Source organism: Arachis hypogaea, chromosome 10 (genome assembly GCF_003086295.3).
Source record: "Arachis hypogaea cultivar Tifrunner chromosome 10, arahy.Tifrunner.gnm2.J5K5, whole genome shotgun sequence".
Taxonomy (NCBI): Eukaryota; Viridiplantae; Streptophyta; class Magnoliopsida; order Fabales; family Fabaceae; genus Arachis; species Arachis hypogaea.
Window position 1 is genome coordinate 7567899 of NC_092045.1, and position 21229 is coordinate 7589127.

Consider the following 21229-nt stretch of genomic DNA (forward strand, 5'->3'; position numbering starts at 1 on the left):
AAATTTGAAACCCCCTAAACCACGGAATTTTGTTCCAACACGTTAGGCAAAGGTTGAGTTGAACTAGGAACAGTTAATTTTGAATTGTCCACAATGTCTCCCATTGCTGCATCTGGAGGATCTCTTGGGACCCTACTGCCATCCATTGTTGCTTCTCCGTGCTCCTTCTTCGATCTCCTACTCTCGGGGCAACTGTTAACTCGATGACCATACTCACCGCAACCAAAGCATATGAGATATAGACTTTCGTACTCAACCTTAAACTCCCTTCCAAGAACTTTAATAGCTGGAACAAGCTGATTTCGCAGATACACCTCCATGCATAAACATGCAAACTTCTCCCTCGAGTGTATAGAAATAGTTTGATCAATTTTTAACATTATTTCAATCTTTCTGCCTACCATCCATAAAAAGTGATAGGTGTAGAGTTCCACCAATAGCTCCGGAATTCTCACCCACACTGCTAATTTTTACATCGCATCCCCTGACGGTTGAAACAATGGTCTCTATCTTTGTACTAACAGGTAGTGATCTACTACCTGCCATGAGCCTTCAAAGAGCGCATGCTTATAGTCACCTTCGTTGCCAAAATGCACAAGGAAGAAATCTCTGGTTAGATCAATGACTTTAACATTCCCATTCTTGGACCAAATGCGTTGAACCTGCGACTCCATCATTTGAAATCTAATATTCTTACCGAGCACCTTGACAATAAGAGAAAGCTTTCATGAACGACACTAGTCATTATACTCCGCAAAACTCACCTCAACTTCTGGCTTTGGATTGAAGGGAGTTGCTCTGCCGCCACCCCTCATTAGAGACCTCCTCCAACATATAGTCCTCAACCACCATCTGAACAATCTCCTTTGGTGAAAGAGAAATTCCCGCACCTCCCATCAAGAGACTATTTTTATAAGAGACTTCACATATCCCGTTTTCACTGTTTGACTTCAGCTTTGAGGAAGTCGCTCCTTTTCCAAACTTGAATGGTACTTTGGCTCCTTATCCCTTCACAGGTTGCATATCTACGCCCGTCGATCCCCATTCTCCTCTGCCTCTACATCTAGTAGCACTTCATCCCCATTGGAAAATTGTTTCATCAGGTGTTGTCGTTCTCTCACTTGTAACTATTAGATTTATGATATGAGGAGTTGATGATGATACGATAACGAATTGATGATTGATGAAGATGATATGTATACATTTTATATGATTAGTTAAAAATGTAACTACAATTAATAATAAAATGCAATAAGGTATGACGGGTTCAGAAGGCCTTCCAAGGGAGTCATGAGAATTAGGGAGGGGTTTAGAATTTAGAAAAAAAAAATTTAATTTGGAGGAAAAATTAAGATTTAGAGAGAAATTAAGGATTTGGAGAAAAAATAGAATTACGAGTATAAATTATAATTACTAATTATGATAAATGATATTTTTGGTAAAGAAAATATTAAAAATTACTTTTACTTCGCAATGTGTTGTTAGCTTTTAGAAAAAGCAAATTATTTCCTTTTTTTAATAAAAGTAATTTTTAAAAAAGTGATACCCAAACATATTTGAAATTTTAAAAAGCATTTTTTAAAAAAATAAACCAATCCAAACTAACACTTATTTTAATTACTGTCTTTCTTCTAAATGCTACCTAAGCGTTAGGTGTGTAAGTGCGTATAAGGCTGGCAATGGGTAGGGTAGGATATGATAGGATTTGGATTCTACCCTAAACCTACTTGCGAGTTGAGAATCTCTTAATCCTAACCTTATACCCTACTTGACTCTACTCGCATGAAAATAATTTTTTTCAAGCAAATATAAAATCATTCTATATTTCATACATATTAATAAAATAGAAAATAAAAAACTAAGTTCAAATTAAATTTAAAAACAATTAAATTTTAAAGAAATCCAACATAAAATTATAAATAGCAATGATCATCAAGTTTTTAATAAAATTAAAATAATACAAAACAAAGATAAAATGTCTTGTCACTCTTTTTCTAACTCCAAACTTTTGTAACATTACTCTGTTGTCAGTTCAAAAGATGCATCATCATCTTTATTTACAGCAATGGAAGAAGGAGGAACTTATGATTTCCGAGTAAAAAAAATTTAAAAAATGATGAAATTAATTTAGGATTTTTAAATTCACTTGGTGGTTTAAAAAATTGTGATATATGAATTTTATTTTTAAGTTTTATTTTTATTTTAGAATAACTTTATAAAAAAAAACATACTAAATTAATAATTTAAATAATTAGCTTAGAGGTTCTTCTAAATTTTTACAAGGAAGAGGTCATGGTTTCAATAACCGCTTCCTTCACTGTATATAATTTTTAAATATATATACTTATAATAAATAATATATTAGGGGTGTGAATAGGGTTTATCCTAAACCTGCACCCAATGTTAACCGCAAACAAATTCATACTGTACTCTACTCTATCTACAGTTCTTAAATTTGGAATGGACGAATCAGTTCGATAAAAAAATTAGTGAATTAAATTTTCAACTGGTTTGGATTAAATGCCAGACCGTTTTTACTATTGACCTGTGAAAAATTAGTTTAACCCACAGTGAATTGATCAAACCTAAATTGACTCAGATCTATTGGCCCGGCCGGGTCAATGTAACTCGCGCGCCTCCACGGTGCACCAGCGCTGCGAGGATCATAGTAAAAAATAACTTTTTGTATTAATCCAAAAAGCATTTTTCTTGTGATTTGAACTTGGAACCTTCCAAGGTAATGCACATGAGTCATCCACTAGGCTAGTATTTTTTTCCTTTGTTAAATAATATGCTAATAATTATATATATAATGAAAGCAATACCTTTTGTTTACCACACACTTATCATCCTAAAAAAAACTAATAATTAATATCATATTAAAGTAATTATATATTTTATATTGAAACAATGAAATTTAAATAATGTAAAACATTATTTTTATTCTCCAATAATAATATTATATTTATTTATTTTTATAATTTAATTTTAATACATTGACATTATAAAATATTTTACATAGTTGTCTTATTATATCCATTTTTTGAATAATCATTTATACGATTAAATATATAAGATAATTATTTTTGTTGACGTAGCGTTATCTGAAGACATACATATTTAAATTTTAACTTTTGATTTTAATTTATTTTTATAATTTTATATTTTTATTTAATTATGATTGGATCAACCGCGTGAATCAATGACCTAACAGTTGAATCAATAATCCAATGACCCAATCGTATGACCGAGTCAATTATCGATTCGGTTCTGATAACTATGACTCTATTCTATTTACAGCAGTCTATGATGCACGGAAACTGACATGGACACGGGACACGTCAACACGGGAATTTTAAAATCTTACATGACACGAGGATACGCATACATATAAAATATAAAGTATTTTTTAGATAAAGCGAAATGATATTTTGATATTTTATTGATATTAAAGTATAAATTAAAATTTTTAATGTCTCATTTTAATTATATCAAGAATTTAAAATATTTTTTATTTTAATAAATAATAATATATACTATATCTAAATTTATTTTAAGAATAAATGTTAAGAATAAGACTGGACACGCTGACACGTGATGATATTTAGGTGTGTCCAAGCGTGTCCGAAATTTTTTTTATTTTTTATTAAGACACAGTTGGATACAGCAAACACGCGTGTCGGATGAGTGTCAATGAGTGTCGTGTCCGAAATCTGTCCGACACGCAAACACGGCAACTCAGCGAAGTGTCCGTGATTCATAGACAACAATTAAGTAAGCAAGGCTATTCGATCGGGTTGAATACCCGTGGATAAGATACATGTTGATAAACCTAAAGGCATAGGGTAGATGAATTTGTGATGTAATCAAGGTTTTGAAAACTAAACCGGACCAACTAGTTCGACCGAATTAATCGAGAACCAGTCACCTGCCGATTCGGTTGACTCCCAAAATCGTCCTAAAAAAATTAGTTGGACCGGTGACCGGGTTATCAAAAGTTCCATTTTTTTATATTCACCAAAAACGGTGTCGTTTTGACGCAAAAAAAAAAAAGACCCATTACCCATAGCTGATCCAACCCACCCCAAAGAGCCACTCACACATAACCTCCCTTAACTCTAATTTTCTCTTCCAGTCTTCCTCTAACGGCCCCAAAAGGAACTCCACCGTCCCCAACATAATCGACGCAGCAATGACCACCCGTCGTTGTTACCATTGCGGACTGAAGGTCCTCTGGTCGTTCTGGTCTTCTGGTTCTCTAGTCGTTGTCTGGTCCTCTAGTCGTCGTGGGAAGCATAGTTTGAAGGTTTCATCATCGTGGACATCTATTCTGTTGTCATCATCGTCGTCGAACATCTCTTCTGTCGCTGTGAACTCTAGCTTTCTTTGTTCTATGTCGCGATAAGTTCAAGTGTTTTGCAATTAATTTTTTTTATTTTGTTAATTAACTATATGAATTGATGTTCTTTAGTCCATTGATTTATTTTTTAATTTTGTTAATTAACTATATGAATTGTTGTTCTTTAGTCCGCTGATTTGTTAATTAACTATATAATTTTGGATTCTGAATTTCGAATGTAAAATAGAATTTTGAACAAAAATGATATAATTTTAGATTTTAATTTTAGACAAAATTGATATAATTTTGGATTCTAATTTGCTGTAATTTTGAATTGTGAATTACTATATATTTAATTAAATCAATTTAATTACTATTCGATTCCAATCAAATCATTGACTCGACCGGTTTAATAACCGATCCGGTCCGCTTCAAATTACGACTCCAATTTATTTGATTGAAAAAAAAAAAGAACGAGAATTTGGAAGAACTGCAACACACCTCTCACTCTGCGGAAGGAGGAGAAGCCGCAGCCGCCGCAATGGTAAGAAAACCGTGGTTATTTCTCACACTCAATCTTTCTTCTTCATACTTCCATCTGTTCTCAAATCTCGCTATGGGCTCTTAATTTTTTCCAGGTGAAGTACTCCAGAGAACCCGAAAATCCCACTAAGTGTATGTTCCCTTTCGGGTTTTCTTTAGTAGAATTTGTATTTGAATCTGTGTTCATAGCTATTTTGATTCTGTGGATATTTTTCTTTTCTTTTTACTCAATTTGTTTGTTTTCGCTTAACCTAATGTGATTGTTGCAAATGTAGCTTGCAAGGCTAGAGGCTCTGATCTTAGGGTTCATTTCAAGGTACGATGTTCTATTTACCTTTGGAACTTTATAATTTCTTACTTTAATGTGAAATCCCGGAATTTTAGAGCTAAGCCAAAGAATGTTTGTACTTTGTAGTAGCCTTTTAGGGATATGATAATCCATTGTTGTTTTGGGTGAACCTCCGTTCCTATTTTGTGGTTGATTGTTCAGTAAATGATGTGACAAACTATATCATTTATGCTTGTGGGGTTGGGTACTTCAATATGGAACAATTGATATAGTGAATAACCCTTAAAAGAACTGCATTTGTAATAGCAATGGTTAATGTTTCAAGTTGATGATTGTCGTTTTCTTTAATGCACATTTGATAATTTTGTCGAGGAAAATTCTATATTGATAAAATGTATAAACACAGTTTATATTACTCATTTTTGTTCTATATTTATTGAGCTGGAAGTAAGAAATTGTGTTGTAAAATTTTCTGTACAGAATACAAGGGAGACTGCCTTTGCAATCAGGAAGCTGCCCCTTGTTAAGGCAAAGAGGTACCTGGAGGATGTTCTGGCCCACAAACAGGCTATTCCATTCCGACGCTTCTGCGGTGGTGTTGGGAGGACTGCCCAGGCCAAGAACAGACATTCCAATGGACAAGGACGCTGGCCCGTGAAATCAGCTAAATTCATTCTTGATTTGCTCAAGAATGCTGAGAGCAATGCTGAGGTGCGCTGCGTATATGTATTCAAGATTTGCTCTACTTTGTGTCTACGTTATGCTTGAGCATTTGGAACTCATGTTGGTTTTGATTTCTTGCAGGTGAAAGGTTTGGATGTGGATGCTCTTTACATTTCTCATATCCAGGTTAATCAAGCACAGAAACAAAGGCGCCGCACCTACCGAGCTCACGGAAGAATCAATCGTAAGTTGTAATCTGCGCATTCTATTTTTTTTATTCGGTTTACATAATACCATTGCTTGGTATACTATTGATGATGCCTTTTGTTGGCAGCTTACATGTCATCACCATGCCACATAGAGTTGATTTTATCTGAGAAGGAAGAGCCTGTCAAGAAAGAGGTATTGATTTTACCTCTGAATTATTTTGAATTTATTTTCATGTTACAGCAAATGTTCATTTATTGTTGTTCTTGTAGCCGGAGACCCAGCTGGCAACAAGCAAAAAGAAGTCTCAAGCTATTCGTAGTGGTGCTTCATCCTAAATTGTTGTTGAAGCAGATTGTCGAAAGTCCTAAGTTGTCAGTTTTGTTGCTCGTTATTTGTCATGGATTTCTCTTGTAGAAGAATGAACAGCACTTCTGCTTCACATAGACGCTGTCAAGTTAATTTTGAGATTCTTGGAAATTTTGTTTTGGAAATGTACTATTTGTTGGGTATTACCTAGTGTCTTTAGTTAAGCATTAAAAATGGTTGATTCAGGATCTATGATTTTGTTCCTTTTCTAGCTTTTGCCTAAAGAATTTTCATACGCAAGCATGTTATCGTGGTAACTTTTTTTGGGACAGTTCTAGAAGAATAAAAGATAATAATAGGTTAATAACGTTTATATAGAGAGGGTTCATTTTCACAAGTGAAATCACTTTGTGAAAGAAGTTCTTGAAAGGGAAGTTAGACTAAGAGCACCAGCAAGGAAGCCTTGTCCCATTAGGTGGAGTTGACTGTATGAATCAAATGACGCCATTGAGTTCTATAATATATTATGTCTACGGAGAGATTGTTTATATATAAATCTCGTTTAACTAACTCATGGATGGACTTCTTAAGTCTTTCTCTGATCTTTACCTTTTGTCTATCTTTCATCTTATTTACCCTCTTGATTGATTATTCTGTCGGTCTTCTTCTCACATGTCTAAACCGCCTGAGACACGATTCTACCATAATAGGTGTTATTTTAACTCTCTCTCTTATATCTTCGTTCCTTATTCTATTCAATCGCGTATGACCACTCATCTATCCCAACATTTTTATCTTTGCCACACTTGACTTATGTTGGTGTTCTCTTTTGGCCACCCAATACTTTATACCATAAAAAAAAGTTGGTCTGATAGCAGTACGATAGAATTTACTTTTAAGTTTTAAAGACATTTTTTTTGTCAGATATAAAATCAAACGTACTCTGTCATTTTAACCAACCTGTTTGGATCTCATGATTTATATCCTGTTCATTCTTTCAATTATCCTGTATAATGCATCCAATATACTAAAACTTTTAACTTTTCGTAGGATGTTGTTTTCTCCAATCTTCGCCTCAGTATTAGAGTTTCTCTTTCGGCGGCCGAACTTACATTTTATATATTCCGTCTTGCTACGACTTATGCGCATACCATACACTTCTAAAGTTTCTCTCCATAGATCTAATTTCTTATTTAGATATTCTCTTGACTCTCCCATAAGGATAATATCATCAGCAAAAAATATGCACCATGACACATGTTCTTGGATATGTGTAGACCATACACTTTTAGAGCTTATCTCCATAAATCAAAGTTCTTATTTAGGTATTTCTTTGACTCTTCTATAAGGAGGATATCATTAACAAAAAATATGCACTATGACACAGGTTCTTGGATATGCTCTTTGAAATTATACCGAGGACATTAGTTAAAAATTTAAAATCAGCTCTATATTTCCTACTTAGCTAGTGTTAGTGTGTTAGAACGATTACTCGGGGAATAAAAACGAATGTTGTAATATTTTAATTAAAGAAATAATACTTTAAATTTTGGGTAAAGTATATTTTTGTCCTTAAATTTGGTAAAAATTTTAAAAATATTTTTAAGTTTTATTTTGTTCCAAAAGTTTTTTATTTATATCAAATATATTATTAATAGCTAAATTTTCAAAAAAATTAAAACAAATTCAATAATAATGCATGTTAATTATGTTTAAATTTTTTAAAAATTAACCGATAAATATATTTAATGCAAATTAAAATTTTTTGGTATAAAATTAAAATAAAATAAAATTTAAGAATATTTTAAAATTTTTTACCAAATTTTCGAAACATAATGGATACTTTATTCTTAAATTTAATTCTATATGACTAAATGAGTATATGAAAGGTTAAGAGGATATAGTAAAAGTAAATTTATGTATTGAAATACATGTAATGAGAAACAAAATATTAATTGCTAGAAGCAGTAACTATTAAGTGAATTTTTTCACTTATATATATATATATATATATATATATATATATATATATATTCGATTGATTACTTTATGCTAACACTACAACTTCTAATTTATGGTCACGCTATATATGTTGGGAAATTTTTTAAATGTGCCACTTGACTGGTATTTCAATAATTTTTAACTGTTAATTTTATTTATAAAAAATATATATAATATATATAATTAAGGATAATAATTAAAAATAATTGAAAATTTGAAAATATCGATATACTTGAAAACTTTTTTATATGTTGATGTGTAATGATTGGTCTTTAGAAAGTATAAACAAATTGTAGGAACTATTTGATCTTATTATCTTGGAAACATATTGATTGTGTACTAAAAATATAAATATTTTTTGTATATAAATAATTTTAAAAATGACCTACAAACATAGTCAAACAAGAGTCAAATTCCTTATAAAGGTAGTGGGTAAAAGGATGAAACCTAAAAGAACACTTTGAGAAGTTGAATTTCTCTTCAGTGGGAACTAAATTGGTGGGAGTGGATTGGTTGGATTTGGAGTGTAAAGATGTCATCTAGTTAAAAAAAACCAAGCTAGATGTCCCTTCACTGATGTCACATGCCATGAGTTTTAGTTTATCTTGTGGAAATTAATTCTTACCTTTCCAGTTGACAAGACTTGAGGTGACAGGAATACCTAAAGATATTTTGGAAAAAAAAAAAACAGTAAACCAAATATCAGATTAAAAACCATTGGACAATAGATTTACTCTTCATCATGGTTTTACACTATAAAAGGACCTCAAGCCATCTCTTCAAACCATCACCTTCTTCTTCATAGACCTTCAACCAGACTTTCACCTTCACTTTCATTACTTTTCACTCTCACCCTTTACCCTTTACCCTTTACTTTCACCTTCACTTTATCACCTTCTTCTTCACAGACTTTCAACCAAGCTTTTCACTTTCACTTTCACCTTCTTCTAGACCTTTCTTACTTCTGAAGCTGAGAAGCTAAAAAATTCATCTTTTTCTCTCCCCAAATTTTCTCTCATTTTGTTCTTCATTACATTCATCGCCTTCACGAGTAAAAAACTGGCATTCAGGTGTTCTTCCAAAACACTTGACAACCATTAACCAACCCTTGTCCACTTTAAACAAAGCTCATTCATCCTCTTGTGGCATTAGTGGAGGTCTCAATACTTGTTCTCCACTTCTATTTTTCATTATTAGTTCTTATATTACTTATTTGTTATTAATAGAAGTGTTTTTTCTCACAAGTTTACTTACCCCGAATCTCTCATCTTAACCATTATTTTTCACTTAATCTATTTTTCACGAAATCCACCCGAATCACCTGGCGACTCCACTGGGGAGGAACACTTCGACGTGATGGCTAGAGATCAATCGAGGTATAGAACTCCCTCACCACCTCCATTCACAAATCCGGAGAATATGGAGGAAGACGAGAACACCCAGGTTACTCGTAGGGAGTTGGCGCGTATTCTAAAAGGCAAGGGATCGTGAAGCTGAGTTGCAAGAGTTAGAAGAAAAAAGAGAAGTTGTGGGAAGCAAGATGGAAGAATATCACCGGAGACCAACATTAGCTTATGTCAAGTACATTCGGTCTAGGGTGTTCCTAGAGGGAGATCTGGTACTAAAATCAATAGAGGCAGTAATGAGAAAGATGTCTTTGTCAAAATGGGCTCCCAAATGGAAGGGTCCTTACATTATTTCTGAAATACACCCCAACAGACACTGCATCCTGGTGGACCCGAATCATGGAACAACCACCGGCCCCATCAATTTCAAGTACGTTAAGAAGTACTATGCCTAATTTCAGCTTTAGTAGTTAGAATTTTAATTCTAAAAGACTTCTTTATCAAGAGCCAATGTTTATGTTATATTATTCTGCAAGCATCCTGTAATGTATGAAAAAACTGTATTAGCAATCATACATTCAAAAGATGTGAATGATGCATCTTAAAAAATTTATGGTACAAAATAGTTCCAAAAAGTGAAGTGTCCCACCGTCCAAGCTCCTAAAAAAGAGTATAGCATAAATAGGGCAAGAAAGTTATGGGTACCTTCCTTTTTTGGCCTAAAAAAAGGGACAAAAGAAAAATAGCAGTAGATAATCTTGCTTTTCTTAAAATCACACCCTCCTCCTACAAAAAAAAAATAATTTAATTTAATTAAATTATTTTTATATCTATTTATGGTTACTAATGAACATTGCTCATAATTTTAATTCAATTTTTTTTTTTTATTTGTGATTTCATTGAAAACGTATACAAACGAGGATATAACATCCAAAGTTATAAGGTGAAAGATCTTTATCAAAGAATTCCTATAGCTAATTCCAAAATTAGCAACCCAATATACATGGAGGTTGAGAGGGGTTAAGACAAAAACAAGGAAAGAAGAAAAATGGTCTTACCAAGTAAGAAGACAGAGTAAAAAGATAGAACGAAGTTGAATGTGGAAGTGTCCTTTGCCCTAAGAAAAACTCCCAATTGTTGAAGAAGACAAAAGGTTTGGATGGTGGTGGTGATAGTAGTGATGATACTGCGCTGTGTAAAAAATGTCCTAACAAGATGACGAGAAACACGCTCTCTCCTTATGTGTCTCTCCAAATTCAGGTACTTAAATTTAGAACGTATTTAATTAAAAGGGTAAGAATTTCTCCTTTTCTTATTTCCTCAAAATATATATTAAATTATTATATTAAATCAAATCATCCTTCTTTCTTCATTTAAATATATATATATATATATATATATATATATATATATTATTTTGATATTATGTTTTAAAATTTTTTTTTTATCATAGCTATGTTGAGTACAAAAAAGTTTAATGCAGTTTGAGAAAATTCTTTGTACTCTCAAAGACTGCATGGGGGCTTATGATTGTGTACTAAAAATATAAACTTTTTTTGTACATAAATAATTTTAAAAATGACTTACAAACATGGTCAAACAAGAGTTAAGTTCCTCTCAAAGGTATTGTGTAAAAGGATGGAACCCAAAAGAACACCTTGAGAAGTTGAATTTCTCTTTAGTGAGAACTAAATTGATAGAAGTGGATTGGTTGGATTTTGAGTGTAAATGTGTCATCTAGTTAAAAGAAAACTAAACTAGATGTCCCTTCACTGATGTCACATGCCATGAGCTTTAGTTTAATTTGTGGAAATCAACTTCTTACCTTTCCAGTTGACAAGATTTGAGGTGACAGGAATACCTAAAGATATTTTGGAAAAAGCAGTAAACCAAATATCAGATTAAAAACCATTGAACAATAGATTTCCTCTTCATCGTGGTTTTACACTATAAAAGAACCTCAAGCCATCTCTTCAAACCATCATCTTCTTCTTCACAGACCTTCAACCAAACTTTCATCTTCACTTTCACTACTTTTCACTCTCACCCTTTACCATTTACTTTCACCTTCACCTTCACTTTATCACCTTCTTCTTCACAGACCTTCAACCATACTTTTCACTTTCACTTTCTTCTAGACCTTTCTTACTTTTGAAACTGAGAAGTTAAAAAATCCATCTTTTCTTCTTCCCAAATTTTCTCTCATTTTGTTCTTCATTACATTCATCGCCTTCACGAATAAAAAATTGGCATTCAGGTGTTCTCCAAAACACTTGACAACCATTAACCAACTCCTGTCCACTTTAAACAAAGTTCATTCATCCTCTTGTGACATTAGTGGAGGTCTGAACACTTGTTCTCCACCTCTATTTCTCATCATTAGTTCTCGTATTGCTTATTTGCTATTAATAGAAGTGTTTTTCCTCACAAGTTTACTTACCCCAAATCTCTCATCTTAACCATTATTTTTCACTTAATCTATTTTTTACGAAATCCACCCGAATCACATGAAATTGTTTTCCACTAAACAAGCTCAAGAGGGGCAAACCTGTGTTGGTTAAGCACTTATCATCCTCCAACACTAATAAAGCATATGACAAATCAAACAAAGAAAAAAAAAAACTAAAAATCTATTCGTATACTCAAATTTTTTGTTTTATTTCTTTTTTCTGTTTAGGAACATCTTTCTCATTTTATATTTTCATACTTCTTTTTTCAAGTTATTACATTTTTGTGATGGGTGTACCAAACATGGCATTGCCCAAAACAAAATATACAAAATAAGAGCTCCTTATTTTAAAATTGTTTGTGCCTCTTCAAGTTCAGTCTCTATGTCCAGTCCAAAAAAAAGTCTCACTATGTGCATCAACTTAACAGACTTGAAAAATAGTAACTCAAAAATCCTGCAGCATATTGAAACCCTTATTCCTAGTCAAAATGTCAAATCTTCAAATTCAAATCCTGATATATACTCCCAAAACCAACCTAAGAATCTGTATGCAATATGTAAGCAAAAATAATTCTTACATGATATAATGGAGTTGGAATATTAATGGACAAAAGAAACAAAAGAAGGTTGATGAACTCTGACACACATAGTTTGGATTTGTTTTGGTATTGAGATTCTGTTTTGCTAACCGGACAAAAGTAAATTAATGAATTCTACGTAAATAAAATAAATGTTGGTTGAACATTAACAATAGTTGGTGACAAAATTGATGGTCGGTTTGCTGCTTCATTAGGGAAATAGCGGCCTGATTGACTTAAAGATTATTGGAAGACGCTTTTTTTGGTATAGAAGAATAAAATACTATGTTGAGATGGTAAAAAAGTTTGATCGGATTTGTATTAATAGTAGATGACTATCTTTATTTCTGGAGACTTATACAAAAATATTAAATAGACTTTAATCTGATAATTGTCCTTTCTTAGTTCTATGTAAAGGTTGGCCCCAATCGAAAAGGAACAAACTTTTTCAGTTTATTGCAGCTTAGGCTATCCATCCAGAGTACAGAAATATTGTGAATCAATCATGGCGGTGTGGTTATAGAGAGGTGCATGGCAAGTTTTCGGAACTCTCTGAAGTTTAATTCTAAAGTGTTTGACAATATTTTTGTTAGGTAAAACGAGTTGGAGTTCCAAATTAATTTTCTATAGAAGTGGCTGAAAGTGATGAAAGATTCTTCTATGTAGCAAAAAGAGCAACAGTTAATTGAGGATTATAATAACACTTTTGTGCAAGAAAAACTTTTGCGGTTTCAAAAATCCATAGAACAGTAGATAAAATTACCAATTTTTTTTATGTTCAGACTTTAATACGGAAGAAGCATAACAAAATTCAGTCTTTTTCTTTATGATGAGGTGTGGAACACGGATCCGAATGTTCTTTGCAGTAAGGAAGTTGAGTCCTTTTTAAAAGCTTATTCCATCAATTAGAGAATGCGGATTTGGGATGTCATGGTGAAATGCCACTTTCTTCCTTAAATGAGGACGCTTGCTGTAATCTCACAGTGCCAGTTATATTGAAGAAAGTTAAGTCGGCATTGTCTTGAGCTGAAAAATAAATTGCTAATTATTTAAGTTGTTAAATACAAGTTTTGAAATTTGAGTGAAATACTTTACTACAATTTGGCACATGTTCGTGGTCAATGTGTGCCCATGTTAACTCTACCTCCTAATTTGCTGATTTAAGCTCGACTGATTCCTGTCAGAAAAATAAAAAATAAAATGCTTGATTGATTCAAACCACAATAGGTTTGCAGATGACCAGATGTTTCGAAAATGTATAATTACCAAATACTTGATCTCTACCACCTTTATATGAAGCATATCAATTTATGAACCCATCAATGAGCCACATCTGAACACAAGTATTTACATTTGTGCTGAATGCTGATTTGGTTGCTATTACCATTCTAAGCATTGGTACATGAAAAATGTTAAAGAAACTAACGTTTTCTAATAATATCAACTAATAAGTTTTATTGATCATATAATATTGTTCTTAGGGGCATGTTTATGAGTTCTGATTTTGTTAAAAATTAAACCAAGCAAAAGAGACTCTTGGAGCTAGGGGTGTGCATGGTCCGGTCTAGTGCGAAGATTTGGTCTAGTCTCAAACACTTTAAGAGTTATTTTGGTGTAATTTTAATGGGTCTAAGATCGGGTAAATGTCTTAAAAATAGACCCGATCATTATTTTGGGTCGGATCCGGGCCATGGTTCGGATCACCCGAACTCGGTCCGGTGGTCCGATCTTCATACACAATTAATATTTTGTGTTATTAGTGATAAATGATGACCATTCTTATGTGAAATTTAAATATTGTAAACTTTAATATTTTGTGTTATTAATTATTATAAGACTATAAGTTAATATTTTATATTTAAAATACATAAGATATTAGACTAATACATAATATTGTATTATTTGTATTAGTTTAAATATTTATTGTTATTAGACAATATTAGTATTGATTATGGTTATGCTTTAATTTTAGAGAAGAGTTAGTTTTAGTTATATTTTTCTAAGTAAATTTTACCATATCAAAAAATGATTGGAGTCTTAGAAATTTGAATATTTTCAAAGTAATGTAATGTTAACGACCCGATTTTCACTCAGTTTTTATCCGGTATAATCATAACCCGAAAGTGTATAGGTTTCATCAGATCTAGAGTCGGATTCAAATCTAATAAATATGTCCGGTATATATTTCGAGTTGGGTATCAAACCCAGTTTCACCGACCCATACACACCCTTACTTGGAGCATATAATGAAATAGTCCAAGCTAACATAGGCAACAGCATAGATCAAGGCTTCACTTGGTCAGAATTTCAGAAAGATATGTCCGTTACCATTGTTGACATAGTACAACAGACTCAGTACATACTTGAACCTACGTCAAAGAAGGTCAACAAAAACATCAAAAAATGCCTTTGGTAATGGGAACCGGAAATACGGGACGCTGTTACGCTGTTACTTAAGCGCAAGTCGGAAACTATTTACAATGTGTGCTGGTGATTGACTATTTTCTAAGAGTTTTCATTCTTCATAGCCCTTAAAATGGGATCATTCTCCTCATCAATTGAAGTGTCGTCGCCGTTGTCGTCCAGTTCATCTAATTCATCTAAAATCGACTGGTTAATCCTCTTCCGAGACACTCTCCTATGCTTCTTTGGTTCCAACCGTGGTTCTGCCTGCTGAACACCCATATCTCCCATTTTGAACCTGAAAAGTGAAAAAGCATAAAAATATAAATAAATAAATAAAACTAAAATAAGATACCATAAAACTGTGCCACATAATAATCTCACTTAGATAGCATTAATGTGTCTGATTCTAGAAATCTTCATACAAGAGTTAGACAGGCACTGAATTGCGAGCAGAAGTTTCATCATGAATTTACTCAACTATCCCAGTAAGTATTTTGCACTGCTATATACCCCAGGAAGGATAATTTTTCCCCCCTGCTGCTACTTTTCAGTTTCCATTTTCCACCATAATGTTTACAAGTACAAGGCAAAGAAAATGAAAAACAAAGTCACTAGATAGACAAGATTCTATGGGAATTTCTTTGGTGGAGAGTGAATTTGGGTGAAAATTGAATATTGTAACTAAATTTTCAAGAGGAGTGTGCATTGCACTTGATGTCTTTATTTTTTCTCTATTGTATTAAAAAAAAAAAACCTTCACTATTCATTAAAAAACACTCTAGCATGATCCTACTTTCATGTCATAATATATGGAAACTAATGTATATTAGATTATAATTGTTAAAAGGAATTCCCAGTACTGTGTATAATTCATAATTTTTAACTTGCTTTTCATACCTTACATCACCTTCTCTTTTAGTTCCAAATGTCCTTAGCTGGAACTCCTCTCTGATTCTGATCTCATCAAGCAGTTGAAAATAGTATGAATATCTTTCCCAATCGCCCTTCACAATGCACCCAGGTTCACCCAGATGTAGACAATTATTAAATGAGCATTTTGCAGGCTCATTGGCACTAACCATTTTCCTGATCTGTATAGGGAAAAACAAATATAAGACCAGATAAACAGGTAAAATTCTATCAACATTGAATTTAGCAGATCATAACATAATCAGTACGAACTTCGGGAAAAGTCTGTGCAAGAGACTGCTTTGTCACTTTCAATAAACTAGGCTGGTTAAATCCAGGTGTGTCGGCAAGATAACCCCCTCCAGACAATGGAAGCAAAGAGACATGGCGAGTAGTATGCTTCCCTCTGCCACTTCTTGTTGAAACCTCCCCAACTCTCTGTTCTTCAAACCACTTGCTACCTAAAATCTAGAAATAATGCAGGTGCACAAATCATACAAAGTATTAAAATCTCACACACATAGTAGCAGACATCAAAAGACAAAGACAAGGACATGAGAAAGAAAACCCACGGGTTCGAACCAATTCTCCCCTTCTTCAGCATCACAAACACGGGGATTGCTTCTGAGGGCATTGATCAAACTAGACTTCCCAACTCCACTAGGACCTACGATCACGGTTGTTTGGTCTCTCAATTTGAATGCAAGTAGATCAAGTCCATGTCCAGACTCCACGCTGCAGAAAATAGGCTCATAGCCCCAGCTGCGCAACCTAGACTTCCACGAACTTACAGCCTAGAAAACACGCAAAGCAATTATTAACTAGGCAGCACAAGACAATCAAACCCAACACAATAACTAAAAGAGTCACTGATGCTTTCTAGCAACAAGTTGAGAAACTCTGATCAACATCCAAGCAGTTTCAACTTTTAAACATTCTTTACCAAAATATAGAATAGAAGGTTATAACCATTCGATGAAACCTAAAGAGTCCAGTTTCAGTTAATAAATAAGTCTCCCCTCCCTCTCCTTTTCTTCATCAAACAACCAAATAACAATGCAGCATGCAAATCCTTGTCACTCCATTCCATTCTATGCCTTCTCCATTCATTTCTATTATAAGTCATTCCTCCTCTACAGTCTGATTAAACTCCATGTTCACCCCTCAAAAAACTCTCAAAATATAGCCTAGGATCACATATCAATAAAATTCCAAGGAAATAATCATTTCTTTTCTTTTCTTTTCTTTACAATTAGTTTAGTTCTAAGAAACAATCTAACAGCCATATCACAATATCACAAACCAAACAGGAAAACAAAATCAGAAGAAAAACCACGAACCTCTCCATCCACAAGCTCAATCTTATTGAGCGCAAGGGTGAGAGGAATACCAGTGGACTCGGCCTCAACAAGGAACCTTGTGAGCATAAACGGCTCAACCTTGGGTTGGTCAAGCGAAAAAAGCACAAGCAGGTGATCAACATTGGCGACGGGAGGGTCAAGAATCTCGTTATCCCTCTGGAACACATTCTCGATCATGCCCCTTCGATCAACCCAGTCAATGGAACCTACTAGAACCTTGTCACCAACCATCACTCTCCGCTTTATCTTCTTCAGCAGCTCCCTCACCACGCACAGTAGCTCCAAGCCAGCCGAAGAAGAAGAAGAGGCTTCTGGAAGTTTCGTTCTGGAAGGTTCTTGTTCTTGGACGATGACGCGCATGAAGTTGGCCTGGGAGGCTGCGACGATGCCGACGGCTTGAGAGTCGGACAAGGGAGGCGAATCCTCGAGGGAGAGGACGGGAGCCAAGGAGGAGGAGAACTTTTTGAAGGTTTGCTTTGCTTTCAGGAGGTTCTTGCTTGGGGGTTGCTGTTGCCGTTGCTGGTTAGGGTTTCGGTGGTGTCTGGCGGTGGCCGCCGCCGCGCCGAACGGGAGGCACCGGAAGCAACGGTGGAGGATGGTGTTGAGAGTTGGGAGTGATGAGGCGGGAGACACCACCGTGCGGTGGTGGTGGCGGAGGATCGAGAACGATGCAAGCGACATCAGGGAAGCTGGTGAGTGTGGCGTTTTGGAAATGGTCGGTATAGAAAAGAAAGAGAGAATCACTTTTTCTTGGTTTTTTTTCAAAGTTGGGTTATTACTAGTTTCCAGCAGGTTCTTTGTTTCTCTGTTATTAGCTTATTATTTTCCATTTTGAGGCTTAACCGAAAACGGTGGAAGGGTGACGCAGCGACGGAGTGTGGTTGCTTTTATCCAAACGGCATTTTTATTTGGCGGTCGTCTATCGGATTGATGATCATGGAATAGTATTGTACTAAACGACACGTTTTGACACACCAAAACTAGTGTCCCCGTTCTCATAATGGGACCCGCAGTCAGTAACAATAAACCAAACTTTTAAGCACTTTTATCGTCGAATAAATAATCATTTATACTCATAAAAGATAAAAATACTGACAGAATATTTTTATTATACAGAAAATATTTTATGTGGGTATAAATTTAGTTTCGATCTAATATAAATAGATATGTGAACGTTTTCATTTTTTATAAATACAAATGATCATTTATTATTTATAAAAATAGTATAAAATTGTTATAAAATAAATAAATATAAATAGAATATTCTAGTATTAATATTTATTAATATAATTATTTTATTATAATAAAAATAATTAATATATTTACTAATATTATAAAGAGAGAGAAAAATATTTAGAATAGTTGTAATATAAAAAAAAAAGAGAATTGTTTTTATTGTTTGTGTGTATTCCTTTTGCCTGTTCATATTTTTATAGGCAAATAAATTTTACTTTTTTAACTTCATTAATTGTGCTTATCATGAGAACTTGCTCCTTTCAGTATAGAAAAACTGAGTTGCCCATAAATGGGCATTCATCCTTATCCATCCTTGTTATAACACTCCCCCTTAAATGCTCATTTAGGAATATGCCTTATTAAAACCTTACTAAAAAAAAATTCAGTGAAAAAAAATCTTAGTGAAGGAAAAAGAGTACAATATCCTTTGTAACGGGGACTGCCTCATTAAAAATCTTGTTGAGAAAAATCCAATGGGAAAAAATCTGACCAAGGAAAAAAGAGTACAGTCTCCCCCTCTTGTCGACATCATTTAATGTCTTGAAATCGGTGCATCCCAATCTCATGTACCAATCTTTCAAAGGAGAATTTTGGGAGTGACTTTGTAAATAAATCTGCCAGATTATCACTTGAGCGGATCTGTTGGATATCAATTGTCCCTTGATTTTGAAGATCATGAGTGAAGAAGAATTTGAAAAAAAATATGCTTTGTTCTATCACCTTTGATGTATCCGCCTTTAAGTTGAGCAATGCATGCTGTATTATCATCAAATAAGATAGTTGAAGCTATCTTCTGATCAATCAGTCCACATGATGACAGAATATATTAGATCAAACTCCTGAGCCAAAAACTTGCAACTTGCTTCATGTATCGCTAGTATTTCAGCATGATTAGAGGAGGTTGCTGCTATTGTCTGTTTCGTAGACCTCCATGATATAGTTGTACCACCATATGTGAACAGGTATCCTATTTGAAATCTTCCTTTGTGTGGATCAGACAAATATCCTGCATCTGCATAGTCAACTAGTTGTGACTTGGATTTATAGGGATAAAACAATCACATATTAACCGTTCCATGAAGATATTGAAAGATGTGTTTGATTCCACTCCAATGTCTTCTGGTTGGAGAGGAACTATATCTTGCTAGTAAATTCACAACAACTGATATATCAGGTCATGTATTATTAGCAAAATACATTATCGCTCCAATGATACTAAGATATGGTACTTTAAGACCAAGTATATCTTCATTCTCTTTTTTAGGATGGAATTGATCCTTTTTCACATCCAAAGATCTTACTATCACTGGGGTACTCAAGGGATGTGACTTATCCATATAAAATCTCTTTAAGATCTTTTCTGTGTATGTTGTTTGATGAATAAAGATCCTATTTTTTGTATGCTCGATCTGTAGGCCGAGACAAAATTTAGTCTTTCCAAGATCTTTCATCTCAAACTCTTCTTTTTAGAACTTTTATAATAGTTGGAATCTCTTTAGGAGTTCCAATGATATTTAAATCATTAACGTACATAGCAATTATGATGAATCCAGATGCAGATTTCTTTATGAAAACACATGGGCAGATATCATCATTCTTGAATCTGTTTTTGGCCAGATATTCTGTAAGACATTATACCACATTCGTCTAGATTGCTTCAGACCATATAAAAATCTTTGCAATTTAACTGAGTATAATCCATGTGAATATTCATTGGATGGTTTAGATATTTTCAGTCCTTCAGGGACTTTCATATAGATATCATGATCTAATGAGCCGTATAAATAGGTTGTTACCACATCCATTAAATGCATATGTAATTTATGATATGCGGATAAACTGACGAAATAACGTAATGTTATTGCATCCACTACAGGGGAATATATTTTTTCGTAATCTATTTTGGGTCTTTGTGAAAAATTTTGTGCTACAAGCCGAGTTTTGTAGCGTACAACTTCATTTTTCTCATTTCATTTTCTCACAAATACCTATCGGTATCCAACAGGTTTTACATCTTTTGGTGTACGGACTACAGGTCCAAAGACTTCACATTTTGCAAGTGAGTCTAACTCAGCCTTCATGGCTTCTTCTCATTTTGGCCAATCATTTCTTTATCGACATTCTTTGACTGATCTTGGCTCAAGATCCTTATTTTCATGCATGATATTTAATGCCACATTATATGCAAATATTTCATTAACAGTTGTCTTATTTCGGTCCCATTTCTCTCCTGTAAAGACATAATTTATCGAGATCTCATCATTTTCACAATTTTCAAGTACCTGAACGTCTTCTGGCGTTAAAAATATATCAGAATTTTGGACAACTACAGGTGTCTTTACTATGTCTTTTTCAATAGGAATAGTATTTATCTCTTTTCTTTTTCGAAAATTTTTGTCTTTGGAATCGACAGGTCTGCCACGCTTTTGGCGTGAATTTGTTTATGTGGCTAGTTGTCTGACTGGGACATCAATTCGAATTGGGACATTTTTCGATGGTATATAAGATTTGGTTATCTTCTTTATATCAGAAAATGTATCAAGCAATTCATTTGCTATTCTTTGCAAATGTATAATCTTTTAAACTTCTAGTT

At 33.7% G+C, this 21229-nt stretch overlaps 2 protein-coding genes across 2 annotated transcripts; one reads left to right on the plus strand and one right to left on the minus strand.

Annotated features, from left to right (window-relative positions):
- Positions 1-4098: 4098 nt before the first annotated feature.
- LOC112715020 (large ribosomal subunit protein uL22y) lies at positions 4099-6600 on the plus strand. Its single transcript, XM_025766748.3, has 7 exons — positions 4099-4883; positions 4978-5014; positions 5158-5198; positions 5652-5882; positions 5976-6078; positions 6169-6236; positions 6314-6600. Exons 1-7 carry the CDS (start codon positions 4881-4883, stop codon positions 6377-6379), a joined length of 549 nt encoding a protein of 182 aa, XP_025622533.1. The 5' UTR covers positions 4099-4880; the 3' UTR covers positions 6380-6600.
- Positions 6601-14884: 8284 nt separating this feature from the next.
- On the minus strand, positions 14885-18403 carry LOC112715021 (small ribosomal subunit biogenesis GTPase RsgA 1, mitochondrial). The gene is made up of 5 exons (XM_025766749.3): positions 17380-18403; positions 16612-16833; positions 16313-16507; positions 16028-16221; positions 14885-15425 (listed from the first exon to the last, which is right to left on the minus strand). Exons 1-5 carry the CDS (start codon positions 18079-18081, stop codon positions 15230-15232), a joined length of 1509 nt encoding a protein of 502 aa, XP_025622534.1. The 5' UTR covers positions 18082-18403; the 3' UTR covers positions 14885-15229.
- Between the last annotated feature and the right edge of the window lie 2826 nt (positions 18404-21229).